This window comes from Emydura macquarii, unplaced genomic scaffold (genome assembly GCF_026122565.2).
Source record: "Emydura macquarii macquarii isolate MOO-44397 ecotype Brisbane River unplaced genomic scaffold, CSIRO-AGI_Emac_v2 contig_587, whole genome shotgun sequence".
In the NCBI taxonomy this organism is placed as follows: domain Eukaryota; kingdom Metazoa; phylum Chordata; order Testudines; family Chelidae; genus Emydura; species Emydura macquarii.
The window spans coordinates 13,974,622-14,002,463 of NW_027130724.1; the positions used below are offsets into that span (position 1 = coordinate 13,974,622).

Genomic DNA, 27,842 nt, shown 5'->3' on the forward strand with positions numbered 1-27,842 from the left:
GCAGTGCAGTAACTCTGAAACTACCTTCTCTAATCTTGCCCTCACTGTAAAAGCTTTTCAAAGTCAGCTTCCTGTTTCCCTACTGCTAAGCAAAGCAGAATTTAACCTGCAATAATGCATACATAAGATTTTTTTCCTTAGCATAGCTAACTTTGAAAAGAACTGTTTGTTAGGAAGTCAGTCTGTTCAAAATAACAGACACAGGATTGCTGCAAAATATTCACCAGATAGCTCAAACCACTCATCAAACTCTCTAGAACACTCCCAGACCAGCATCAGTTCCTGGACACCATGATCAGCTTCCGCAATGGAATTCTACAGACAACTCTATACAAGAAACCCACGGATCACCACACTTGCCTACCTTCATAGATCCCATAACCATTCCATTCTTTTTCTGTCCACACAATATTTATAGCTACATCATTTTAAAAATATGCCTTTAGACAACAGGAAAGAGCTAAATGTACAATAAAAACTAGCGTTGTTCACAGGCTAAAAACAAACAAACATGTTGGCAATTCTCTCCTCCTCAATGCTATAGTACCAAACAATTATTTCATTTCCCACTTTTTATTTGAAACGTATTTGGCTGAAAGTGTTCAAATTTAATTCAACTGTATTTTGTATCTGCAATGACAACAAGGCGATCTGGACTGCAAGGTGATCTGCTTGTGAGTCAACGATAGGGCCCATGTTAGGTCAGTGGAGATCTCCTTGGGAACAGTTGTAACAAACAAAACAAAGAAGCAAAAAACTTAAGATGCATACTTCACATTATAAATAGTAATAGCTCAACAGTTACAAGTTCAGACTCCTGGAGCGAGGTACAACACAATGCTCTGACTTACAGAGCTTAAAGAAAATCATGTGATTGTTTAAGCAGTGGAAAAGCTAAATAAAATATCAAGCTAGGTCAGGCTGGCTAGTGTTTAATACTCTGGGCCATATTTAAATCACAGGCCCAGATGAGAGTAGTGCAGAGCTGCCCTACCTCCAGGGGAGGATCTCTCCCTCAGCTCCACAGCATGCAGCAAGTGGGTAAAGACTGAGACATCCCTCTGCTCCCCACAGTTCCTAGCTCTTCTGCTGGCTGTTTAAAATCTGGACACAACATTTCTTTTTGTAGTGAAAACAGATTTAATGGATGGATAAATGCTGTACAGACAACTGGGCAAGATCCTTCAGACTGGCTGAGCTGTGCACAGCATGAAATTGATTACTGGGATAAAGGAAGCTTTCAGCCATCTTTGTTGCCCCTAGATCCTGGGAGCAATCTGCACCTGTCCAGATACCGAACACAAGTTAAAGCAGCCTGTGGGCTGTTCTAACTTAAGCTAGCAGCCCCCTATTTCCCAAGAGGCCATTCCAGTTCCTGGGATCACTGTAGGGTAGGGATGCCCTGACCATATCTCCTTTTCCTCAGGCAGGTCCCTTAGGCCAAGGGCAGGAGACAGGGTGGAGTAGCAGCCACTACCGTGGCTCCACATTAGCCGAGCATTCCCCAATGCACAGGGAATCCTTAAGGGGCCAGTTAAACCAACCAAAGGGCTGATTCGCACTGCCAGAGTGTGGGGCTGAGGATTTGTTCTTGTAATAACTCACGCTTGCCTTAGTGAAAGCAAGACTGGACCCTTGTGATTGATGCATAACTTGGACAATACCATAGTGGCCTTACCTTAGGGATCCTCCTGGCCCTGCGTGTGGTCAGCAGCTCACTTGTGGTGCTCAGACTGTCCTCATTCAGACTGGATGGGGAGGAGGGGATACCAAGGTGAGCCAGAAGCAGCATGTCATCATGGCTGTGTCGCTTGGGTAATCGCGGTAAGCGATGGCTCTTCCTCTCGGACCAGTTCCCAATGCGCAAGGACTGGCTGCTGGGCTTTGAAGGTAGCTGCAAAAACATGAACAACTTGACAGCCTGTTTGTTTCAGAAGCGCTGATCACAGAAATGAAGCCATAGTGGCAAAGGCCAGCTGTGCTTGGGCCTGTTCTATCTCCCTCTAAAGTAAATGAAAAGACTCTCGTTGGCTTCAAAGAGAGCCAGAAAAAGGCTCTTTGTGCACATGTTATGGTAATACGAAGACTTTCTTGCCATGCAAGCATCCTTTCTACAACATGTACTATAGTTTTAAGTACAGAAGAGCCCAGATCAAAATGATCAGATCTGGATCCGCATCTGGGACCTGATCCAAAGTGCAGTGAAATCAACAGACAGTCTTACACTGACTCCTGTGGGCTTCGAATCAGGGCCCTAAACATCCACAAAGTTTGTAGGGTGCAAGTCAGACAATTTAATGAAGTGTTCACATTAGTATTGTATCTCCATATAAAAGTATGGCTGACATGAGAGCAGTGACACAGTCTAATTCTTCCTTCTCTTAAACTAATGTGAATCAGGAATAACTCCATTGAAGTCAATGGTATTTCACTGGTAGGCGGGCAGGAGTGGAAGGGGGGGGGAAAAAATCAAGCATTTGTATTTCTATAATGTTGCCTTGCCATATATAGTAAGGACTATCTCAATCATTTCAAGAACCTGAAGCCTAGTTTTCCTTCTGCTCCACATTCATGAAGAATCTTCTGAAAATGTCTTCAAAACACAACTCTGTTTAGTTTATCACTGTGGGAAGGCTGAGTCTCACTACATAGATTAAGCACCTAATAATCCGTGGGCATGAGCAATTCTAGGTTTCCTACCAGTATTATGTGAAAGCAATATACTCTACTGTTGTCCAAGGGTTAAAGCAGTGGACTGGGAGCCAAGACCCCTGGGTTCTTTTTTCCCAGCCCCACCACTGTTTAACTGGGGGCAAGCCACTTTCTTAATCTCTCTGTGCCTCAGTTTACCTACCTGCATCAGGATACTTACTGTACCTACCTCAGATATTTTAAGAGGCCTAATCAAAGTTTTTAAGAGTGCTATCAGATGCTCAGATGAAAGATGCTATTATATTACGTGACATTTATTAATATTACTATCACTACTACTAGCTACTAACATGCTATGGTAAGAAGTCTGCTTGCTCTAACAAACAGATTAACTACTTACAGCCCAAACCAGCATTTTGTAGATTGCAACTACTTTTGTGGTCTAGATTTATGGTCTTCTATTCCTGTGGCCACCATTATTCTTTAAAGAGCTCCAGGAGCTGCACATTCTGTGTGCTTAAGCATGTTTTTTTGCTGATAGGAATATATGGGCTTTGTATCACAGACACAATGCCATCAATAAAACATTTTCTTTTTTTCATTTGAATAATTCAAGTATTTAAAAAAAATTGGAAAGAAATAAAAAACACAGTGGGATTCAGAAGGTCTGCAGGCCAGCGTTTCTGAGGTCTCGGCTTACCACAAGTCCTCAAGCCTGAAAAATCATCAACAGTGTATTGCTTAGTGAAAGGAATTCAGCTGGGAGATGATTGTCCAAAGCCTGCTGACCTCCTGATCTCTTCCATCTTGTTTATCATGATGCATGATTTTAAGGGAATACCAGCTATGCCGCTAGCACTGGAAAAACTGGGTTATGAAGATTAGCTAAAGCTGTTCATCAGAAGACAGTGATTTTTCTACTTCTAACCACTGGAGAATCCTAAAGGTTCATGTCTGAGCTACAGTAGCTGCCTACTTCCTTTATATCTAAGCAAAGTCACAACATAATTATGGCAGAACTTAATACAAATTTCTGGTCCCATGTCAGAGAGAAGTTATCTGTGGATGGTCTTGTGCCTAAGACACTGGACTAGGACTCTGGAGATCTGGGTTTAGTTACTGGTTTTGCTATTACAGACTTCCTGTGTGACCTTTGTGGCAGGTGGCTGGCTTCACCCTAGTGAGTCTCACGCTTCTGTTTTTTGTAGTGGGCCAGTGCGTCACCAGTTACCCCATCTCCCCAGGGAAGGGGGTAGGGACCCAGGCCCGCCCACTCCTCCAGGTCCCAGCCCAGGGGCCATATGAGTAGCAGCTCTGTGCTGCTGGCACCATACTCACAGCTGCAGTCTTTTCCCCTGGGCTAATTTCCCCCCTTGGTTCTTCTGGCCTCTCAGGCCCTGCTTCCTTGCTGCCTGGACTGGGCTTCCTTACCCAGGCCCCTGTGCCTGGAGAAGTATCTCAGTCCTGCCAGGGACAGGTTTCCCTCTCCTGGACCCAGCACCTCTCTCAGGACTCCTCCGCTCTGCCACACAACACCGTACTCCTTTCTGCTCCTTACCAAGCACAAGCACAGCAACTCCTCCAGCTCATACACTGTCTCTCTGAAGCAGAGGGTTTTTATCAGGCACCTGGCTGGGCCTTAATTGGCCTCAGCTGCTCCTAATTGCCCTCTAATGACTCTGGCTAGTCTACAGGGAATAAAACCCAGATCTTTCTGGAGCTTACATACCTCCCTTCTATTACTCTCCTATTGCCCTCTGCCCTTGCTATATCACACCTTAGACAAGTCACTTAACCAATACGTGCCTCAACTCCCCACCTGAAAATGGGGAGAATAATCCTTCCTTTCTCCCAGCCTTTGCCCGTTTTGTCTAGCAAGCTCCTTGGGGCAACAACTGCATCTTACTATGTGTCTGTTACAGTGCCTAGTACAGTGGGGTAGATCTCATTTGGGACCTCAAGGCACTACCATAACACAAGTGAATCATCATCTGTGGTAACTCTTTCATCTCTGTTATGACTACAATTTTTTTCTGTTTTTCCTCTTCTGCTGTTTTACTCACTCTACATCTGTCATTTCCTTTCAACGACACTTTGCTGCCATCATTTAATCCTCCTTTTTTACCAATGTTCCTATTTTATAATTGAAGCATTATGTGAACTGTAAATGCTGGCATTACTAAAGGTTCATGGACCATAGTGCCAAAATGTTCCAAAAAAATTAATTTAGTGATGAAATAGTCCCAGTTTGGTATGAAGCAATTTCACAAGATGGAAATGTGGCATTATGTGACCTTTCCATGAAACTGGTGTGAATGTCTGCTTGATTCAATGCAAAACTAGATCTTGACTAAAATGAAATAATACATACCTATTATTTTAACATTATATATGCATATATTTTAAATCTACATTTGTGCTTTTGTACATTTGTGAACAAAAACCCACATCATTTCACAACTTTCACACAACATTGGACTTCTTTGGGAAATTCTCCACAAAATGCAGACCCCTCAGACTTCCACGTATTTGCACTATGCTGTAAATAGTTCACACAGTTCTAGACAAGGCAGCACCAGAATGTAGGCAGTCAGGCTTTTCCATTTTTTAATTTTGTTCTTTTGGGGGAAAAGGTGCTATACTTTGGCTTTCCCCCTCTTCATTGTGCATTCAATATTGAGTTTGTGTTGCAAGATTTAAAAAAAGCAAACAATCTTACAATACAATATAGATCACTCCTCTGGTCATGAACCCCACATAACAACATTTAGACAAGATGAAGAAGAGTTTATCCTTTTTTCTGTCCTTCCTAAAAACCTATTGGAGAATTATGAATGGATGTAGGGAAAGGCTCAATAATCAAAAGGGTTTAGGGCCTGATCCAGTTCCCATTACAATTAGTGGAAAGACCCTCATTGACTGCAAAGGGTGCTGGATCAGAATCAGCATTTTTATATAATATTAGGAATTAATATATTCAACAACATCAGAATCATTCTAAGTAACAATACATCTTTACAGTAAATTGATACTGAAGAGTATCTAGATTACGACCATTAAAGTGTTTACAGCAACTATCTGAAGCGTTTGACTGAACTGTTTTTCTTTATGCCCCTTCTCACTTGGATACAATTATTGTTCCTGTTATGCCATGGTTAATTTTCTTGCAAAAAGTTAAAAATAACTTAAATCACAGTAAGAAATAAAGACTTGTATTCTAAGAAGTACTGAATTACCTGGGGAGGTGTTGTGTACTTCCTGTCATGCGGAGTCCACATCCTGTGCAAAGAATCTAGGGAATTCTCAGAGAGTTGCTGGGATTTTCGGCCTGCGTGACGGCCTTTTAACTCCACATCCTCGTATGGGTTTTCTTTTTTTTTTTTTTTTTTTTTAAAGAAAGGAAAAACAGACAGGAATGTAAAAAAAAATAAATAAATAAATAAAAAATCATGTGAACCAAGTGAAAGAGTCATAGCAAAGCTCCTCAGCTTTCACCATGAGTCATTCCTTGAACTGCAGCTGGAAGTATTTGGAGTAGATCTTGGCTATGATGTCGGCAGTTTTCTTTCTTTTTTTTTTTTTTTTAATAAAATGCAAAGATTTTACAAGACTTGCTTCTGAGCATCCACAGCTGGGCAAATTTTATTGATGTCTAAAAACCAAGGCACATAACTACTTTAAAACATATCAGTGGGTTTTATAAATCCATATCAGCCTCTCACAGAGTGATATGAATAGCACTGAACAACAGTTCTCCACATGCCACTATTAAACCACACGTATTACAACCTTTATTACTTACTAGCTTACCTCTATGGTCTCTTGCCAGAGAAGTGAAGAGGGAATAGCATCTTAACCCAACAATGCCAAAAGAAAAGAATAAAAAAAAAATGTGTGAAAGATGAGGCAAGGGCAAGGAAAAGAGTGTGGTTCACTGGTTTTTTCCACCACTCCTATTGTCTTCTCAAAGTCATCTCTAAAAATACATCCTACTCTCCCCAATTAAATACGTATTCCTCTTTTAATTTTGTCTAAATCAACATTCTCCATAGGTCATGAGGACATATCTGGCCAGTAATGTGTAAAGAGGTCCAAATAATTAATTAATTGACCATGACCTATAGGAAAAGCGTTATTCTAACCCTTAGAACTAAAGATGGACCAACATCCGTGAACTTTAGGGTGCTTGACATCCAGATCCAAATTTTCTGGTCTAGATTTATGGTCTGATAATAAAGTGGTAACCATTATTCTTTAAGGAGCTCCACTTTATCCGTATACTCAGGATGAGTACACTTCTCCCTGCGGGTCCTAAGCTAAAAGATGTATGATGAATACATTTGGACAAAGTCATTTTAGTTATCATGAACTTCTGAAAATGGGCAATTTGAAACTTTTTTCAAAAATGTATTTAAATCAATTTATCAGTGATGTGGCTTAGAACTTTGGACTATCCCTGATCAGGATCATTCCAGTCTCGTGATCAAGGTCATCCCAAAATGGCGATCACCTAAACTTCAAGACGGTCTCAAACTGTGCAAAATTCAACTTTAGATGTTCATAACCTTAAATCTTTGAACAGATTTTTGTCAAACTGGGTTTGATTTGTAGACCTCACAAATCAAGTCGGATCTTTACACTGTATATACTGTAATGCAACTTACTACATTTAAGGGATTTGGAATGGCTCTCTCATTACAAGAAGTAATTTGCTCTGATGACCCATTCTCACCTCCTACTCAATGGTTGTCATCAAGCCTCAAGTACCCGGCTTCCCCATTGTTATCTATGCCCTTGGATATGTAAATGTTGCCTTCTATATATTTTCTATGTTTCCTATTTTGCTGTATCGTTTCTACCAACTGCATCTGAAGAAGTGAGCTGAGGCTCACGAAAGCTTATGTCTACTGAAATTAAAATTGTTAGTCTTTAAAGTGCTACAGAACTCAAGTTGTTTTTACATTTAAGGGTGCATCAGAAATTCAGTTTGTGTTATATTATACATTGTATTAATTGACAATTTATAATGATATATTAAAAATTAGTATTGTAATATGTGTCTATATAAGACTTTTCATCTAGAGATTTAAAAGCATTTTACAAAAAAGTAAGCATCATTATACAATAGGCACGGAGCATTTAAGTGACATCAAGTCTACATCACAACTAGGATTATAACCCAGACTACCTGACTCCCAGTCCAATTGTCTAACCATTATATCATGCTGTTTCCATGTGCATAGGAGGACAGAGTTCAGGCTGAGCTTTCAAGTTTAGTGGTAAATTTCTACACACTGAGTACGTGATTTTTTATTTTTATTTTTTACTTTAAACATTGCTAGTTTTCGCATACAGAATATATCTATATATAGATCACATGCATACACATGCATCATGGGCATGGAGTAAAAAATATGCTTTTACGTCAGTAATGTAAGATACTGAAGTATTTAAACTTTAGGCAGTGCCTTTAATCATATATATAAGCATGAGAGTGAATATTTTAGTATTGTTTTAATTAGAAAGACTGGAAAGCTGCTGCTGCTAAAGACTGTTTCAGTTGGCAACCGCAGGTGATTATCTCATAAGCATGGAATCTAATTGTACATATTGTATTAGTGAAGCCACAGACTATTTAGAATCGACATCTTCAGATTCAAATGAAAGACTGTTGAGGGAATTAAAAGCTTTGGGGTGAGATATGCTATACACTATAAATCTAAAGTTACAAATGCTACAGGAGAACCTGGGAATCTCCAGTCAAACTGATGTGGTATCTTTCACAGGAAGAAAAATAACAACAATTGCACACAAATACATAAATCTGTTAAACTGAGATTGTTAAAATCATGTAGCTCTTGTTATTGTTATTATGTTTATCATGAGTCAACTCTGCAAAATGCCTTTTTTACTTACTCACAGTGAATTGGACTGTAGCTACTACAATAAAATTCCTTGTAAGCCAATGAGTCAAGTATGGGGTCAAGAAAGCATTTCAGAATGGATTAATAGATTTCAAAATACCCAAACACATCAGACAGTGGTTAAACATACGCTTTCCTGTCAAAATGAATGTTATTGCATTGACTTGTATAATATCCAAAGCCGAAAGAAGGAATGAGCCCATCAGCTGGTAGATAAATATTTGTCTTCTTTTCTCAGGAACCTAAGTAATGTGGAATGGTTCAAACCCAATTAAATCCAAGGAGTGAAGGACAGTGCAATGTTTACCTGAAATATGAAAGTTAGAGACAGGTACTGAGAGGATTTGAGGGGGGGGAAAGAGGGCACAGTATTACCAGAGTGGCACAGACCAGAGCAAGATCCTCTGATGTGAGCTCTCTACAGAAAGAGATCTCAGGCCAAATTCCTCCTTGGTGTCATCCAGGAAAGTTCTGGGAGGAATTTGATCCTCTCAGATTTAATTCACTTTTCAAACCTTGGATAGCTATCATTGTTAGTCCATATGATCTCCTGGGTGGATGGTACAGAAGGAAGCCAATTAGCAGAAAGAGCCCTGGTAGGCCCATTTATACACACAAGTGGGTGCCTGCCTGCTCTGTATAACCACCATTGCTCCTCCTTCTTCTCCGGCACCATGCAGAAGAAATGAGTGGGGTCGGGAATGGGTAGGAAGGGCTGGAGGGAAACCACGCCCGCTCACTACCCAGATTGTGGGCACGCTGAAAGAGATGTCTGTGGACAGTTAATGCTGCCTCAGGCATTAACTGTCACAGTGTGTTCTGTGACTCCCCTCTGTAGGGGCACTGAGGGGAACTGGGAGCTGGCAGCGAGTGGCAGTAGAGTTACTGGTCCTGCTGTGGAGCTACAGCTGTGGGATAGGAGTGCTGCTGTCGAGCTAAGAAGAATCCCTCTGTAACAAGCTGGCTGGCCCCTTAATGAAATTGGGCTCAGCTCTCCTGTTCTTGTCCATTTCCCCCCACTTTGGTGTCATGAGGAGGGTGGGGCTGCTCCTCGGAGTTAAAAATGAGAGACAGCCCCAAAGCAAGGGTGAATTCAGAACCCACAGAGGGAGAGCTGAGAACCCAGAATCCAAAGGAAGAGCCAAGCTGGGCAGAGACCTCCGGGGATAGGAGCCCCTGAAGGAGGGACAGTGAGAGTTCCCTGGTTGAGCAGTGAAGCACGATCAGGCTGGAGAAAGAAAAAAGCAGCCGCGGGGGGTAACCTATAAACTTCCCCAAGCCACAGAGCCAGGGCCAGAGAGGACTGAATGCTGAGAGCAACAGAGAAAGATGTGTGCTGGCTCTCTGAGCCAGACAGCTGAAGCCAGAAGGCCAGAGAGGGCTGGGGAATGATGGGAGGGTGAGCCCACTGATGTCCCCAGGTGAAAGCTAGAACCTGACCTGAGAAGGAAACAGGGTGGGGAAGCACCTCAGCTAGAGAAGCTGGGGAAAGATGTGGTGAGAGATGCCAGAAACAAACCTCCAGAGACAAAGTGGAGCATGGTGAGGAATGCTGGAGCTGTACTTGGTGTGTTGATGGGCTGCTGGAACTTGGAAGAGTGAATGTACTCTTTGGACTGTGTTGGGGGAATTCTGGACTAGGGTTGTGGGGCTCTTGTAATAAATTAATCCCACAAAGGGCTAGTTATATGTGTGGAGTTATTGGGCAACTCCAGAAGAAAGGGGAAACTGAGGCAGATGCACCAATTGTGGATGGCCTGCTGCTGGTGGCATCCCAAGTAGAGTCACCTTCTCACATATGATGGAAAAAGTGAGCGGGCAGTTAGCTCCTTGGAAGAGGGGAATTGCAAGTGCCCGAGGCAAGGGGCTGCTTACTGAGCCACCCGAAGGCCACGAGGGGTGCCCTGAAGGTGGCCATCCTCCATGCAGTTGGGCTGGTTCCATGGGTTCATAAACTTGAACTCTGCCTTTCCCCAAACTCCAGTCCATTTGGACCACAGCCCCTTCCCACTCTGCACTCCAGCCAGTGCCATGAACAGAATGTTCGGTCTGAAGCTACAGTCCAGCTGCAGATTTTTTGCATAAAACTGGACTTTGTGCAAGAGGGGAGCATGCAGGCATTCTGGACTGTTACTGTGTGGAACCCTTTGATATTTGTCATGAAGACCGGAAGGCTGCCCTTTATGGAAGTCTCTATTGGAAGCCAAAGAGAGGAAGTTTCCTTTGTCCGTATGTGACTGATCCAACTTCCACTGGAGACAATGGGAAGACACTGATGCCAACAGGAGCTGGATCAGGCCTGTATACTGTCACATGAACTATTAAACTATTGACAAAAACTATTCCTAACCATAGTCTCTGCTTGCAGATCAGCTCCCTTTACAAGCTCTCTTTTCTTCCCCATTTCCTTGAGTTTTACGTACAGGATTGCTGAGTTAACATATGGTAAATCTACAGTACATTTATCTGCAGAACGGTCTCATTGGCAACAAAATGACTGGTCCACAGTAAAAGTCATGGGTAAAATAATCAGCCCTCTTTGGAAAAAGCCATGATGAATGTGGTGCCTTTGCACCGATGAGTTTCCGCTGGTGGCTGCAATTCTTCATTCTGTGAAGGCATCTCTGTAAGGCAGCTCCACCGAATTGTGAAGCAGCAAAGAATGTTCTGCTGCTCAGCCTCTGAGACGTGGCAAATGGGAAGCAGAGTCAAACTAAGCAAGCCAGCCGCACAGAGAGAGAAAAGAGTGAAAAATGGAACGGTGGAAAGAAAAACTGCACACAGATGCCTCTGCCATTTACACAGGGCAGTGGAGTGTATCAGTTTCTTTCCCATTTTGAGAGAATGAATTATTCTAAGGAAACAAGTGATTCATGGAGCGCTGAATATGTTTTCATCACTGCCCCTTACATTCCTTTGCACTGAAGACTCAAATGTAACATATACCAAATGACTAAGTATGTAGCTCTCCAGGGACATTTACTGTACAACACAGTGTGCATGGCATCTCCACAGGGCAGTCAGGACAAACACCAAAAGGAATAATTCATAATTGTTGCATCACAGTCAATTGGCAAATTACAGCTGTTAGGGGAAATTGCTCCAGGGGCCATTAAAGGGGAGATTGGAGGGAAAGCAGCAGCCATCTACAGAAGCTTAGGGGAAACAACAGTAAGAACTGGGGAAGAAAAGAGGCAGAGGCAGAGGGAACAGGGCAGAAAAGGAGCTAAAAGGAAATATGTGTTTGGGTACCTCAGTGAATTCTTTTGTGTGTGCTGATACTGCAGTACCAAACACACACTTCCTTTCTTTGGGGGACAGGTTTCTATGGGACCCTACATATCATCAACACCCAATTTCTGGTGCTTGCTTTTGGCTTGCACTCACCCTTGACCTCCTATGGATTTTACAGAGCCTCTGTGAATCAGGCATGTGGGGCATCATCCAACTCCCTTCCCCCAATTAATGATCACATTCCCTTCATCCATATATCCCCAAACCAGTCCTTCTCCCCTTCCTACTCAGGACCACTGTTAGGCTGTAGCAGTACTCCATCAGGCTCAGGGGTTTCGGGTGCCTAATCCCATTTGAAGAAGATGGAGACCAAAGTACAGGTTTCCAAGCAGGGAGTAGGTTAGGGAATTCTATCTCTGCGGCAGCTGGAGAAGCACAGATGGAGATTGAGAGGGGATGCTCTGTTTGGCATGTAGGTGGCAGCGAGAGCGGAAGGGTACATATATTACATAGGCTTAAGTTTCCCAGGGCACCCACCCCACTAAGAGCCAAAAGAGCAGCTCAGCAGCGAGTTATCCAGTCACATGCACTGAAATCACACTAAAGCAGCATGCCAGTATGCATAACTCAGTTTCCCAATTCATGCATTTTACCCGTTACACTACCCCAATACAGACCAATATCACCAACTTCTGGGGAGAAAACAGACATCTGAATGTATTCTGGGAGGGACTTTCAGAGCAAAGGGATGAGAACCACAGAATCTCTGCACTATCATAAAGTACCCAGGACCAGATCCCCAGTGGCGTAGATTGGTGTAGCTCGACTTCAATGAAGCTATACCAATTTACCCTGGTTGCAAATCTGGCCCTAGGAGTTCAGCATTCAAAGATGAATTAATATAACAAAGTACATGCAAGGGGAAAGCATATCTGCTCCACAGCCACATCAGTTGAGAACCGAGTTAGAGATTTTTACCTGATTTGAATCCTTAAAACCTGCTTTTGAAGGAAAAAAAGATCAGCATCTGTAGCATGGAGAACTACATTTCCAAAGGAAAAAAGCCTTAAATGTGATCTGCTCTTTGAGCCTTGTTCCATGAGCATGTTAGTTCCCAGCTGTGGTTCATAAACTGCAGTTTCTAATCTTTTCCAACTTTGCAGTAAGATAACCAGAAGAGTATCACAGAGAATTTCCTCTTTCCATTTTCTCTGTGGGGACTGTAAAAGCTCAGATTTGCAATGCTAACAGTATTAGTTACAGATGAACAACTGTGGCCGATAGACCAATAAAAATATTTGCCAGCAAAGCAGTCATCCATCTGATACACAGTCCAAAATCATTTGAATAAACATAACTAGTGACCGAACGTTAGCACAGCATAATGTCCCAGTGCCTGATACTCTGCTTTCACTTACGCTAGTTTAACACCGTGCTGTAAAACCATTTATTTCAGTGGCATCACTGTGGATTTAGATTAGGATATGTCAGATCGCACACAGGCCCCCTTATTTTTCATCTTCCTTACCTGCAGAAATGACTGCTATAAATCCAGAACACTTGGTCATGTGGCTCAAGGAGACTTTTAAAACAAATTGTAGTAGAAACTATAATTGCGAGGACAGATTCTACAAAGGATGCTGAGGAATATACGCATGGCCCAGAATAATATTTTAAAATAACTGAATCCCAAATATCAATGTAGCAACAAATCAGCAGTCTGACTAGCAATAGGCTAGGACAGCCAGAATACTCTTTGGCCCTACTTTGACATGCACATATGAATGCTGTTTCATTTAATGCGCTCTGGCTATTAAAATTGCCACAATTACATTTCCTACAGCTGCTATGCTTCCCAGACTGCTAAAGTAAGACGGGTCAATTCCGTACCCTTTGAGACCCAACCACCATCTAAAGCATCATCCTGTACCAACCACTGTTCTGTCTTTGATTGACAAGGTGGCTGAGTGAGGTAATAGCTTTTATTGGACCAATTTCTGTTGGTGAGAGAGAGATATGCTTTCGATCTTACAACCCGAGCTCCGCAGACATCTCATCTAAAGCCACAGGTGTCATGTTTCAATGGAGATACAATCACGGCATTGAAAGGTGTAAGCTCTCAAAAGGTCAGACTGCTTCAGTTTCATTGTAGTTGGGCAATTCTAGCCTCTCAGATTTGACACTCTGTCTTGGTGGGATATGATAGTGTGATGGATGATGATAATACGATATCCAATGACAGGATTTTACTGGAAACATCGAGAGTCCAAGCACTCCCTCTGTTGAGCCACTTCCAGTTTTACTGGAAAAGCTCTGCATGTGTCCTAGCTTGAATGGAAAGTCAAGCAGGCGCATTTTCCAACTGGATCTCAGTCATCAATTCTTTAGCTCTTGACATGCAGAAAATAGAACTTGGTAAAGCAACTAATTCTTCATGTGTATTTGTTAACTGTCATGTGGTATGGCTAACAGACAGCCTAATGCTTAACTGCTAACTGGTTTAGGAAACAGAGGAGTTGCTCTAGTAGAATGAATTAATGAAGTGTTTCCCAAACATTTGAAAGCTGAGCTCTCCTTAAGGAAAAATCAAACCAATTGAGCCTCCTCCCCACGCAGCAGCCTTGCCATGTGTTGCTAAAGCCCTACACCTGTCAATTTAGACATCTCCCATACCTACCTCGTTTGTCCTTTGTGCCACTTCCTTTCGGAAATGCTGGGGTAGATCTTCACAATGTGATTTTCCCTCTTCTTTCTTACATCCTTTGGTGTGAAATAGGTAATAATCTTGACATTTAAAGTATCCTCATTAGCACCCATGGGAATGGATGGGGAAGCTCATACCTTAGAGCTATTGATTCCAGTTCTTTGCAAACTCAGCCAAATGTCTGTGCATCATTTAGACTCACTTCATGTTTTCCCAAGGTTTCTTCATAACCATAACAGCTAGAAACCTACTCTCTTTTTTATTAAAAGCTGAGGCCTTGTCTACACTAGAAAGTAGTACCAGTAAAAGCCTTGTCACCAACAAACTTCTTAAGCAGATTTAGTTCACTCTCAAGCCACTTGTGATGGTGCACTGAGTCCACACAGTATCAAGCTGTATCAGCAAAAGCATGTTGCACAGTGGATAGGCATCCCAGTGCCCTCTGCTCTGCCTTCTGGCACACTACTTTATGGGAAATTGTCTCTGTATATTATGGGACTTGTGAGCATTTGATTCCACACACCCCCAATTCCCTCTGTTCTATCCCATAACCAACTGCTCACCCTGGAGAGCAACTGAGAGATTGGACTACCCTCACCCCCACCTGCCAGTTGTCCACACCTTCTGAAGGATTGCACCCTGGACCTTGGGAAACACTGGACGTGGCGAAAATAGAGAAAACCCTGCACCCAGTCAATGTTGTGCTCTGAATGGAGGAGATGTTTTTCTCGCTAGCGTGTGTGGGTATCAGTTGAGGGTGTGAATCATGAGATTTACATGGGCAGAGTCACCTTGAAATCTAGTGAATGAACAAAAAAAGTTACCTATGCCTGCTCCTGTATCTGTCTGCCGATTTTGGACTTTTACAATCAATTTATTTTTTCAATGTTTTGCTTTCCCTGGTCGCTGTGAGAAAGAGCCACGCACACAGAACACGGGACACTGACCAGCCACACTGGAAAAACCACAAAATGGACTCCACCCCAAGTACAGCGAAATATGCGTAGGAACAAACAGAAAGAATAGAGAAAATATTGTGTTCCTCTAATTTACTTTGGCTCTGGTCTTCTTAGGTGTTAGTTATAACGTCAGTAGCTACAGGCATTTCAGACAGAACGGAAGTGTGATATTGCAGTTGGCATTGTCTCTGTCCTTACAATGCCATGTGCAGCTACAAATGTGACTATTCAAAGTTTCCAATTGTCCAAAGGCTACTGAACATACATAAAGGAAGTGCGAGTGGCTTGTGAACAGGTATGGAGAGCAAGAGAGCACATAGAACCTCCCTCCCAGTACATATTCCTCACAAAGGCCAGCCACTATCACAGACTCTGCATTCTGGGGAGCAACTTCCGTAAGCAGCAAACTCTTTCCAGTATAACCCCCACGGCAAACAAGGGGGTGCTTCAACCCCATTCAGAAATTGCATTTTAATTTTAGAAATACAACAAGTCCTTCAGTTTTCATCTGCAGGCTGCAGCAATTCGGCAACCATCAAAGCGAATACAGTGGCTGCCAGCAACTGCATCTACTTTAAGCTGCTCAGTTCTTCTGTGTGTCTCCTTTTCCTGCTTACCTCCTTTCTCAGAAGGCCAGATTTCCAACACAACTTAACTATCACCTTTTATTTCAAACCAATCTTTAAAAACACAGGTATAATTCAGCTCACTGGCAGCTTCACAGTCGTCAATGGAGCATTTTGTATGGCCTCAAATAATCTCTGAATGTCTGACAAATAAATAAGAATGAGATGGGTCTGAACCCAAATCCTGGCTCTGGACATACCTGAACTTTGGGGAAGTTTGGAACCAGATCAGGAATTTGTGACGGTCTCCAGTCCCCATGATAGGCCAAAGGAAAACTCTGGATGTGGAGGGCGGGAGAAAGAGAGGTCAGATCTGAATCTAGAGCCAAACTTTAAAGCTAGCTCCTATCACTGTAATAAGCACTGCCAAAATCCCAGGCCTCCACTCTTTCAGGGGGTTAGTATCCAGATCTGGACATGAACTTCACAGCCCAACTTTAAAATAAAATCAATTTGTTTATTTATAATCTCCAGTTTGTACTCTGCTTATTGTAATAATTTTTGCACAGATATGTGCACAATACAAACTAACTATCCTTTCATTCTTCCCCCTTTCTGTACTCTCTGTCCTTCTTTAATACCTTGTCTATCTAGAAGCTTGGCAGCTTTTCAACAGCAGTTCCTATTCCACTGGAGTGGGTCCTACATGGGCACTTCCTGACTGTGGATATTTGTTGTGGTATCTATCTTCCATTCTTGTTCAGTCTACGGTATATTTAAAATGGTGGTTGAAAATTTACCTACACTTTATGAACAAAATACCCCCCAGAGTGCTGATTATATCAACCATGACAGTAAGCCAGAGAAACATGGTCTAGTGGTCTAACCACAGGACCAGGAATCTGCTACTAGTGAGTTCTAATCCAAGTTTTGACACTGCTTCCCTGATATGGCCTTGGACAAGTCACTTAACTTGTGTGCACCAGTGTCCCCTCCTGTAATACAGACATACTACTACTTAGGGACTGATTCTGATCCTATTGAAGACAAAGGCAAAACTCCCATGGCGGAGTTATCTTATCTACCACAAAAGGCTATTATGAAAAATAATTAACGTTATGGGATAGATTCAGCTGGAGCTTTTCTGGCAGAGGAGTAAAGATGTGGGGAAAGACCCTGGCAGAAAACATGCCAAGCATTAGGGAGGAAGGACTAATACAGCCCCAAAGCGTGCAGCATTAAACAGCGAGGGCGTGTTACCAATGCAGCCAGGATATAAACTTGTTCAGTACAGCCCATTAGCAGTGGAGTGCCTATGGAGTCCCGGCCACAAACTGAAATCTGCCCCTGACCCAAATAATTAGCCTATGGAAGTGGAAGACAGTGGCAGTGGAAGGCAGTGGCAATACCACAATTGGCCTTCTTCTGTGGTGCATCTGTCATTTGAGGGGGCTTGGGACCAGGATGTAATTTACCACACTCCATGCTAGAAAAAGTAATTCTGGCCCTGTATGTAATGTACAAAGCATTCAGAGCATTCCAAGTTTAGTCTATAATATAGTGTCCTCCCTGCGTATTGTACAAGGCAGAGTGCAACAGTGCAAGGAAAAGTGCTGCCTCCCCATGTTCTCTTACTACCGGACTGCGTCCCAAAGTCAATTTGCTTAACCTTCTTCTTTAAAAAAAAAAAAAAAAACAGAGGAATTTCTTTGTAGGTACTGTTCTTATACATCTTTTTTCTTGAGCCAGTCCTGCTTAAAATCAAAGGGCCAGATTCTCAAGTGATGTAAATCTGCATAGCTCCATTGTCTCTCATAGATTTAATAGGTTTTCAAGCCAGAAAAGACCATTATGATTATCTAGTCTGAACCTCCTGTGTAACACATGCTATAGAATTCCACCTAGAACTTCCTAATGTGGAGGGAGTTATTCTTTTCTACTATGAAAGTGAACACTATGGAGTCAAATAATTTGAGGTTCACTAAACCATCTCTCATCTAGTCTCAGCTAAAAGACTCACAGTGATGATGAATTTACCTGCATTCTCTCTTACACTAATTTTTACAGTTACAATATATCATCATCTGCAGTCTCTTTAGATCCATAACACTGAAGACAGAAATTTAGTAAATGAACAAATTATTGTGTATGGCAAGATATGAGAACCTGCTCTATCATGGGAACAAAGTGTCTCTGCACCAGTGCATGTGACTGCAATAAATCGTTTCTCCAACAAATGTCCAATAAAGGACCACACCTGTTAGAAGAACAATCTGATACATATACATGATACTGTGTGTTTAATAGGGCTCCATGATTTCATAAATAGCAGAGAAACAAGAAACCATAGAGCTTCTAATTACAAGATCACGATTAATAGAGCACAGAGGAGAAAAGAATGTAAATCAGCCCCATTCTTCTCAGTAGTCTTTGTCAGTAGTCGGGGTGGACAGATTTCTCAGCAAAAAGGGTAGGATCTTTCCTGGACAGGGCAACTCCAGATGTGCCAGAGATGCAACACACTGTCTGAGCATGTGCAGCCCTGATGAACAGTGGCTTTTCTATATAGTCTCATGTCGGAGAAGATCTCCACCTATTTTAATGAACCCAGCACTCTGACAGTTCAGAAGGTAAGAAGTGTTTCTTGGCATGAATAAACTCTTAAACAGTACTTGTAAAATTGTAAAAATTGTAAAATTAGAATTTTTAACATAGTCTATTTTCTAATATGAATTGTTGCCCATTTTTTTGTTTGGTTGGTTTTATTTAATCACGATTTTATCAGTTTTCCATCAAAATTTTAAGACTGTGGAGAGGTAACTGTTATGAACTTTGCATGGTCTTCATCTCACACTCATTTAGCTCACCCTCAGTGCAATAACAGCATTTGCTTTCTTCTAAAGGCTAGACACTAAGGTCAGAGGTGCTTTAGAAATACCATAGATTAGATTATTAGATTTAGTTAAATAACAAACTTAAAAATGATTTCACTGATCATTGGGAAAGGGGCTGGGAAACTGAAAACATACGACACATATGGCAGGCAATGCCGTTGTCTATAAGAGCAGCAGAAGCAACATTTTCAGACATCTCTGTTATATTTCTGTGATAATTTTCTAAATGTATACCAAGCCAAGCACGATAGGTTTCCCCAACTGAATTTATAAAGCCACAGCAATTTGGGTCTGATTAAAGACTCATTCTAAACCACAAGAAGCAAAATTATGTAAAGTTTACTATGACTTTCACATTCCACCAAGCTCCAGTAGGGAAGATAAATGAAGCCCACATGGTTCCACGCACATTGAGTACAGCTCTGATTAATATCAGGAATGTGCTCCCCTTTATCTAATATGTTATTACTCAGTGCAGAGGGGATCATTATTTTCCAGTCTCTTTCTTGAATTTACATTTAATCTGTGAAAATTACAAAAATGTTACAAAATGAAACAATGTTTCTGTCTTGCAACTTTCATACTTTAACGGACTTCAAACAGTTCCATCAAATAATTTAAAATTACAGTTTAAAACACTTTGTTAATTCAGCTCTTTGACTAGTATAAATTAAAAACAAAATAAACTAGCAACAATAATCAACCACTCCCTTATTTCCTGCCTTCCCCAGCCCGAACAAGAAAAGAAAAGAAAAGACTCCATGGAGGAAGGGAGACAAAAATATGGTGTAAGTATGCATTAGGACAATGTAAGGTTATCAAATAGAGAACCACTGCCAAAAAACAATCTGAATGATCTTTTCATGCCTGAAGGTAACACTTTGATCCCTGCATTAGCTCTGGTTATAGAGTTCAGTATCAGATAGCGCTCATGTAACTGCCCCATATATTATAAAAGCTTTTCAGAGACACTCTTCTCTTGTAGATAATTCTCTCTCAAAGAAGGCAAGCATCCACAACTGTCATCCATTTTCCACTGAAAGGACAGACTCCTGCTACCAACGGCTCACTATACATATGCTAGCAGCAGACAGTACAGCTCCCAAGGATTGAATTCTGCATCCACCAAGAGAGAGCTTAGACAGAATGATAAGCAAGGTGGATGAAAAATATGGATTTTTAGACCTTGAGATATTCTGCAGCCTTCTCCCAGGAGAAGGAACTCCATGGCAATGCCTGGGATTCTCTGCTTTGATCTTGCGTTTTATACATTTACCAGCATTATTAATATTTATTTTGGCAAAACTTTCTGTATTACTACAGTCATGGTCAGTTAGTTACCAGTGAGGCTTTAGGTGACTAGATGACTCAGACAGTAAGTTATGGGCTAGACAGATTTTCACCTCTAGGTCAATCATTCACATGAAAACCCATTTATCAGTGACAGAAAGTCATTTCTTTAAATGATTTAAGCCCCAAACCTACAAAATGCATTCTTGCATGCATCTGGCTTGCATGAGCACAACCTAGGATGGCATGCACAAAAGTGCTCTTTAAAGATTTGAGCCTAAAATTACCAGTTACGCGTTAATTATGAAGTATAATGTGTTAGATGACAACTGATCAAGTAGACTACACTATCAGATTTTCATTAAAGGCTGAGATCAAACTGCTTTGCTTTGGCTTTACTCTATTAACGTGTGATGGTTTCTATAAAGAATTATATTCATTAGGTATTCTTCCTTCATGGCATGTATTTAATGTAGCACTTTGGAAAAGAGGGTGTTGGAAAGAAGTGGAAAACAATGAAGTTCTGTTTATCCACAGATGAGAAACCCTGCAGACTCTCCCCAATGCCCTGTCAATGTACCAAGTTATAATCTTCAGGGAGCAGGTTTATAGTTCTCAGAAGATAGAAGAGTAAATTATTATTCTGTTTCACTGGATCCTGGGTCTCTTTTGGCTAAAAGGCATATTCTTGCCAATGCTCAGCATTTTGTTTTGATTTGATAATATAAAAACACACAGAAAGGGGGAAAACAAGTGTTAAACTAACATCTGGCAGTGTGTTGACAGTCTCTGAGCAGTGATGTGTAATGTAATGCGCAATATGGTTTCCCCAGCTACACAGGGGGTCGGTCGGTTTATGTAGAATTTCTGCGATTACTAGTGAGAACTCTTCAAGCCAAGTATATTCTTTTGCCTACACAGCCCTTCTTGCTGGTTTAAGTGCACAGATGGGACAGAAGCACCTCTGCAGTTCTGAGAGCATCTCTTTCGAGTGAGAGAGCTGGAAAGCCCAGCCAAGCTGTTCTAAAACAGAAAGGGGCAAATTCTGCCTTCAGATGTGTGGGCACCAGACTTACACTGAAGCCAGTGGGAGCTGCCCTCCCCAGGGCAGAATTTGGCCTGAAGAATGAACAAAGAGACACTGTTAGCACCATAAGGCCAGCTGTGTCTGTCTGTCCATATTAGTGATCAGGTTCTCCGCTCCATTTTAAAAAAATTAAACATAAAGGGTTTGAGGAATATTTTTAACAGGTTTTTGTTTCCCTGGTAAGGTAATCTGACCCCAACCATGAGTGCCCGACCGCACACATTACAGAAAACCACTACTAACTGACAACCACATTGACAGTCTCAGCAGAAAGACCAAAGGCTGAATGGACCTGGAAAATGAACTGCACCCTCATTTCTATTGCTAGTCTGTCCAGGAGAGGGATGAAGTACGCTCGCTTGCATTGCAAAGCTCTGTCACTAACCGGCAGAGTCCCTTAGTGGGATAGGCCCAGGCTATTCCAAGACCAGCATCTTCTGCCAGGATGTGCCACGTCAGCAGCATGTCAACTAACAGAGCCCAGCTGTAAGCTCAAGGGAGCCAGAGACACAGCCATCTCAACAGCAAGCCTGAAGCTTATGGACACCGCCACAAAAGTGACCGGGGAAGAATAGCTGTTCACCTCTTCACGACTTACCTCTTTGCCAAAAGCATGCCTTCAATAATTGGAGGAGAAGAAAAACCACCAGTGTGATCAAAGAAAGCTAAAAGCAGACAGCTAAACCAAGGAGTAAGAAGGTCTGACTGTTCCTTCTAGGCAGATCCCACTGTGGGCCCAGTTCTGCTAGGTATTGAGAACCCTGAACTGCCACTGGCTTCAAGAAGAGTTGAGTGTGCTCAGCACCTTGCAGGATCAAGTCCCATTTTTCTGTTCAACCTCTAGATACCACAGCAATAGTGACAGGTGCTTTAGTATTGCAGATAGATAAGACAGACAGGGCGGAGGGGGGGGTGGGGTGGAAAGAGGACCTGGATTGCCACCGCCAACTGTTCTGTGTACACAAAAAGGCTTCCGTGTCCAGGAGTGCCATTTGGAAACTCTTCTTTAAAAAAATGCAGGCACCCCTCACCCATATGGAAAATCTGTGGTCCAAGTTCCTAGTTCCAATTATCATACCGATCTTTTTGATGGGCATATGTTAAAAGAACGTATACAATAAGGAAGGGCCAGTCATTTTCTTCTTGGGCCAAGGAAGACTATTTTTATTTCTGAGGCTTAATCAAGACAACGTTCTACATTCCTAACAGCTCTATAGGCACAGGAAGATGAAATTCTTTTTAACAAATCAAATCGACTAGGAGTGAGGGGAGATCACAGAACAATTGCTATGGGACACGCCACACAGAAGTCCTCCAGGGCATAGGCTGACCACACAACTTCAAGAAGAATAGCCCTGCTGTTTGATAGTTCCGTAAACTCTGCATCTATTGTTCCCCCTGTACGTTTTAAACCCACTGTGGCTTCAACGCAAGACCTTGGGAAAGAGTGAGTTAGTCCATGAAAAGCCAAATAATGGCTGACCAAACAATCTGTTTCCAATAAGACATTCAATGAGGTTCAAAGGAATCAAGACCTCCTGCGTGCAGACTTTGAATAATATGTTTGCTCCGACGCATTGGCCCATTTACCCCCCACCCCCTTTCATTTCTCCTTACTGGCAGCAGCTGAGAGTTCTTGTTCAGGGCATGTGTTCAACAATGTGCTGTCTAACCACAATTGCTCAACATCAAGTAGCTATTCCATGTGCTGTAACAGGTCCTTACCTACTATGTCTTCATAAGCATTCTCCTCTAATGTGCTCTTGGATCCGAACTTATGCTGGCTCTCTGTACCATTCTCAGTTGGGGAGGGAGGGTACAAAGACTGCAGGCTCGAAGCATCTTCAAACTCAAAGGATTTTCTAGAGTGTAAAACAATGCAACAAAGTAATTAGTATCAAGGTTTTATAATGACCAAAATAATCAGCTGCTCATTTCTTCTCTGAGTGATGATAAAATCACTGAACATTTATGAGATGGGCTCTAAGGACTGGGGTTGTGGCAAGCCCTGTGTAGGGAGTGGCACATGGCTGCGCTGCCCAGGGAAGGAATTGTGCTTCTGTGAGGTAAAATTCCCTCTCTGTTTCCTCCATGTTGCTGCTGGCCTGTACCAGCAAGAAATCACGGTACCTCATAAGCCAGTTCAGCTGTGCAGGCTGGTAGACCAAAGGCTCTTTCCATTCCCCATCCTTTCCACCCAAACCCAAGATTGGGTAGCCATGCAAAGACACAAATGGGGTTCTTACTGCCTAGTGTATCCCTACATGGCCAATTAGTCCAGGGCACCCTCAAGCCCTAAGTGAATTACTAAACAGCATAACGAAAAGAACAGGTCCTATCTATCTGAGGCATTTACATATAACCGCCATTTCTATAGTATATCTGAGTGCCTCACAGTCTTTGCTGTCTTCATCCTCCCAACACCCCTGTGTGGTAGGGAAATGCTATTATTCCCATTGTATTGATGGAGAACTGAGGCACAGAGAAACTAAGGCCCAGATTTTTAAAGGCATTTAGGCAGTACTGTGCTCAGCATTTCATAAATTTCATACAGTCCAAGGCCAGAAGGGACCATTGTGATCTTCTAGTCTGATCTCCTGTATAACACCGGCCAGAGAAATTCACCAAAATGATTCCTAGAGCACTTTGCATAGAAAAACATCCAATCCCAATTTAAAAAAATTGCCAGTGATGGAAAAATCTACCATGACCCTTGGTGAATTGTTCCAATAGATAATTATTCTCACTTTCAAAAATTTACGCTTTATCTCCAATCTGAATTTGTCTAGCTTCAATTTCTAGCTATTGGATCATGTCATGCCTTTCTCTGCTAGGCTGAAGAGCCTTGTATTAAATATTTGTTCCCCACATAAATACTTATAGGCTGTACTCAAATCACTCCCTAACCTTCTTTTTGTTAAACTAAATAGATTGAGCGCTTTGAGTCTATTGCTATAAGGCATTGTGCAACACAACTGATTTAGGAGCCTAAATCTCATTTTCAAAAGGGGTTTAGGCACTTGGCAGCCTAAATCTCATTGAGAATTGATGGGATTTAGTGCCCAAAATCCCTTTGGAAAATGAGACTTCAGCTCCTAAATCAGTTAGGTGTTGCAAGCCTAAATACCTTTAAAAATCTGGGCCTAAGTGACTTGCTGAAGGTCCCAGAGGGAGCTGAAGATACAGCAGGAAATTGAATCCAAGTGCCATGAGACCCAAGCTACCACCCTAACCACTGGACCATCCTTCCAGCTCCAGTCATGCTGAAAGACAGTGACCTGAGTCATGTGCAATATTGTTAAAACATTATTTGAGACATTATGAAAGAATAAATATAGATGTTATGTCTAATGTATTGCTTCTTTATAATAAGTACTGCATAGGTGTGTCATAGCTGGGACATTGATCACTAATTTAAGAATACAGTCACGTTTATAGTTCTTTGCTTGATTTCCTTCACTGCTTCTTCCCTCCTTTCAGACGGCAAAAATGGGATTTAATATGAAAATGGTAATGCCTACAGTCAGTTTAAAAGGGCGATAACAGTATTTGCCTCCCCAGAACAGGCAGAGATGCCTGTCGTGATGCCTTGTCCTTTGTCTGTATAACAACAACAATACATTTTAAGTCTGTTTTATGTGTTCAAAGTAGTTTACAATATTAAAGATTTAACTGGCCCTCCACACTCTTGTGAGGTAAAGAATTATTATCATCCCCATTTTATAGATGGAGAAGCAGAGACACAGAAAAGTTACATGATTTGCCCAAGGCCACAGAATAGTTCAATAGCAGAGCTAGGGTTAGAACCTGTCCTGTGCTTCAGCTACTGGAATACAATGCCCTTTCTTCCCAGGAGAAAGATGCTCTCTTGAAGTTATGCCTTCCCCAGATGCACCAGGAGACCTGGAAACTCACAGCAACAGTTTACTCTCTTAATTTAGTTTTCAATACCCATTATCCCATCAGAAGCATAGAGCGGGCAATGGGGTATACACATTGCTCAAGGCTTTAAAAAAATGGGAGCTGCTGGGTTGCTTGAAAATCAGGTGCCTAGATATGGATGACTGACTAAATAAACGTAGGTTTCTATTTTGGAAAAAAAACTTGGCCGTTAGTAGTATCAACAACAATTGTAGCTGAAGCACCATGTTGGTTTTACATGGCTACTGAATTTTAATTAAAAAAAAAAAGCTCGTTTGAGCTTTTAGGCTCAGCCATGCATAAGAGGCAATGCATAGCTACCAAGGTTTGTGCAGCTCCATGAGCAATGTTTCTCATGGGTAAAAGAGTCACTGATTTCTCTCGCATACTGTCCCAAGCAGTGGCAAGGATGGAATACAGAGCTGCACAAAACCAGACAGCTTAGAAGGTCAGTACCATAAGGTAGTTGGAGGGGTGGGGGCTGAGGATATCCAGAGATGCTGTTTGCTATCTGAGGGCTGAAAGCTGTTTTAGGGGTGTCTGGAGGTGAATGAATACTCAGGGCTCTCTGGGGGAAGCTGGGTTGAGATCTCTGGCTGCTGAGGGAGACTAGCCCCAGTACTGGGCCCCTCACCTTCTTTCCACCTCACATCACAATAGTTAGGAGGTACAAGTTCAGGGCCATCCCTGCAGCACAGCTGGCTTCAAAAATAATCCAACTGGACTGTGGGAACATGTGACAGGGCTGGCACTTGATAGCCTGAAGCTGTGCTACCCCAGGAGTTTCAATTCCTTCCCTGCTCCTCACTTGCTCCAGGAGGAGGTAATTTACTGAAACCTTCCTACTAGTGTAGCTTACTTTTTCATTCACGCCGGCTCCATCCTGCTGGCTGGAGTGTTGGTGAGATGGAAATCAGGCTCTGCCCACTGCTTCCCCCTCTCTGATTTGTTCATCAGGGGCATGAGGGGTGAGGAGTGGTAGGTGCACAGCTCTTGGTCCTCTGGGCTTAGCCTCATGGATTGCTGGTCCATTGTGATTAGACAGGGGGCCTATGGTTCCTTCTCAAAGCCTGAGGATGTTCAGATCCATGTTACTGACACGGGATGCTGATAGGAGCCAACCCTGAGTTTCAGATCCAGATCTGAACTCACTCCAAAACTTAGGATATGCTTGGCTGTGAGGTTTTGGTTCAGGCCTGTTTCTAACATAAACCATCAGTACAGCAACTCAGAGGCTTAGGGCCAGTTTTCAAAACTACTTAGGCTCCTAAAGATGAAGATAAGGATATAGAGGGATTTTCAAAAATGTCTAAACAGGCTAGGCCTTTAACTCCCATTGATTTCAATTATTTAAATGCAACATCATAATATCATGGCATTGCATAAGCCACAAAAAGTCGTTTCTGGATCCATGGGACAAGGGAACTCATGCACTCGTGCAACTGAAAATAATCCCAGAAATAAGAACCATCTGCTGACAAGCACTGTGCTGCCTTTGAAAGTTGACTTTCTCATTATTATTATTAGCTTCTTTGAGCTTCCTGATAATGGCAGTCATCTTTCTAAGAAGTGACAAGATTTAGGAAACTATCTGTTTCCACAGGGGATGTAGTAAGACTAAAATGCTGGATCCACCAGATCTTTGGGGCTCCCTAAAAAATGTGGACAGATTGCTCCTCCCCCCTGCTCAGGAAAAATCTTCCTCCTAACAAGTTCCCCCAAACATCTTCCATACTTTCCCTGCATTGTTCCCCCTGCCTTTCAAAAAAGACTCCTCCATCTCTTGTAGATGTTCCAGAAAGCCTAGTCACACAGCCCATCCTGAAGAGACTGATCCTTTCTTCATACTCTTTCTTCAGGGGCCAGCCAAGTCAGACACGCCCCAATACTCTCATTCACTGCTGCTTTCCTGCTCCCCATACACTGTAGGATCCAGATCCTAAGGATACTGCCTGAATCTACCCTCCTGGCAGCCAAGGATGGAAGATTGTAAGCCACTTTTCAATTTAATTTTATGCTAAATTAACACTCATAAAGAGAAGTAATAGTTTAAACAAAATGTTTACGTTCTCATGATATTCCAGTGAGTGTAAAGCAGCACAGACGTTTGTTCTGATATATAGCGCTAATATAAAATAGTACATCTATTTTCAATAAGGTGGCAGCTCAGAGATGCCAATTTTAATAACAAGAACAACATGGCACTTAAATAATTTGCATCAGAAGATGACAAAACACTTTACAAACACATGAATTATTATCCCCATTTTACAGATAGAAAATACAGTCACAGAGATATTAAGGGCCAGAATTTATAATGCACATCAATCCAGGCTTTGAATTTGCTTCTGCAGCACTTGACTGCAATCACTTAAAAAGAATTTAGAGGCTTGATTCACTGCTTTCTTATACCAGCGTAAATCAACAGTAATTCTACTGAAATCAGAACAGCTACACTAGTGTAAAGCTGGGGAATCAGGCTGAAGAAGTCTAATGCTAACACCCAAATCATTCAGGCCTGGGGCCCCATTGTGAAAAGTGCTGTACAAAGAAATGTTCCTTGCCCCTATGAGTTCACTATCTAATCTAATCACCACAGAAGACTGAATTC

At 42.1% G+C, this 27,842-nt stretch overlaps 1 protein-coding gene across 1 annotated transcript in view; it reads right to left on the bottom strand.

Annotated features, from left to right (window-relative positions):
- DENND2B (DENN domain containing 2B) overlaps positions 1–27,842 on the bottom strand; it is a 163,904-nt gene that overhangs the window by 66,904 nt on the left and 69,158 nt on the right. Inside the window, exons 4-7 of the mRNA XM_067540751.1 lie at positions 23,026–23,172; positions 10,185–10,192; positions 5,889–6,022; positions 1,679–1,894 (exon numbers count right to left, since the gene is read on the bottom strand). Of these exons, the coding sequence (XP_067396852.1) occupies positions 1,679–1,894; positions 5,889–6,022; positions 10,185–10,192; positions 23,026–23,172 (505 nt within the window). The remainder of the gene's footprint in view (positions 1–1,678; positions 1,895–5,888; positions 6,023–10,184; positions 10,193–23,025; positions 23,173–27,842) is intronic.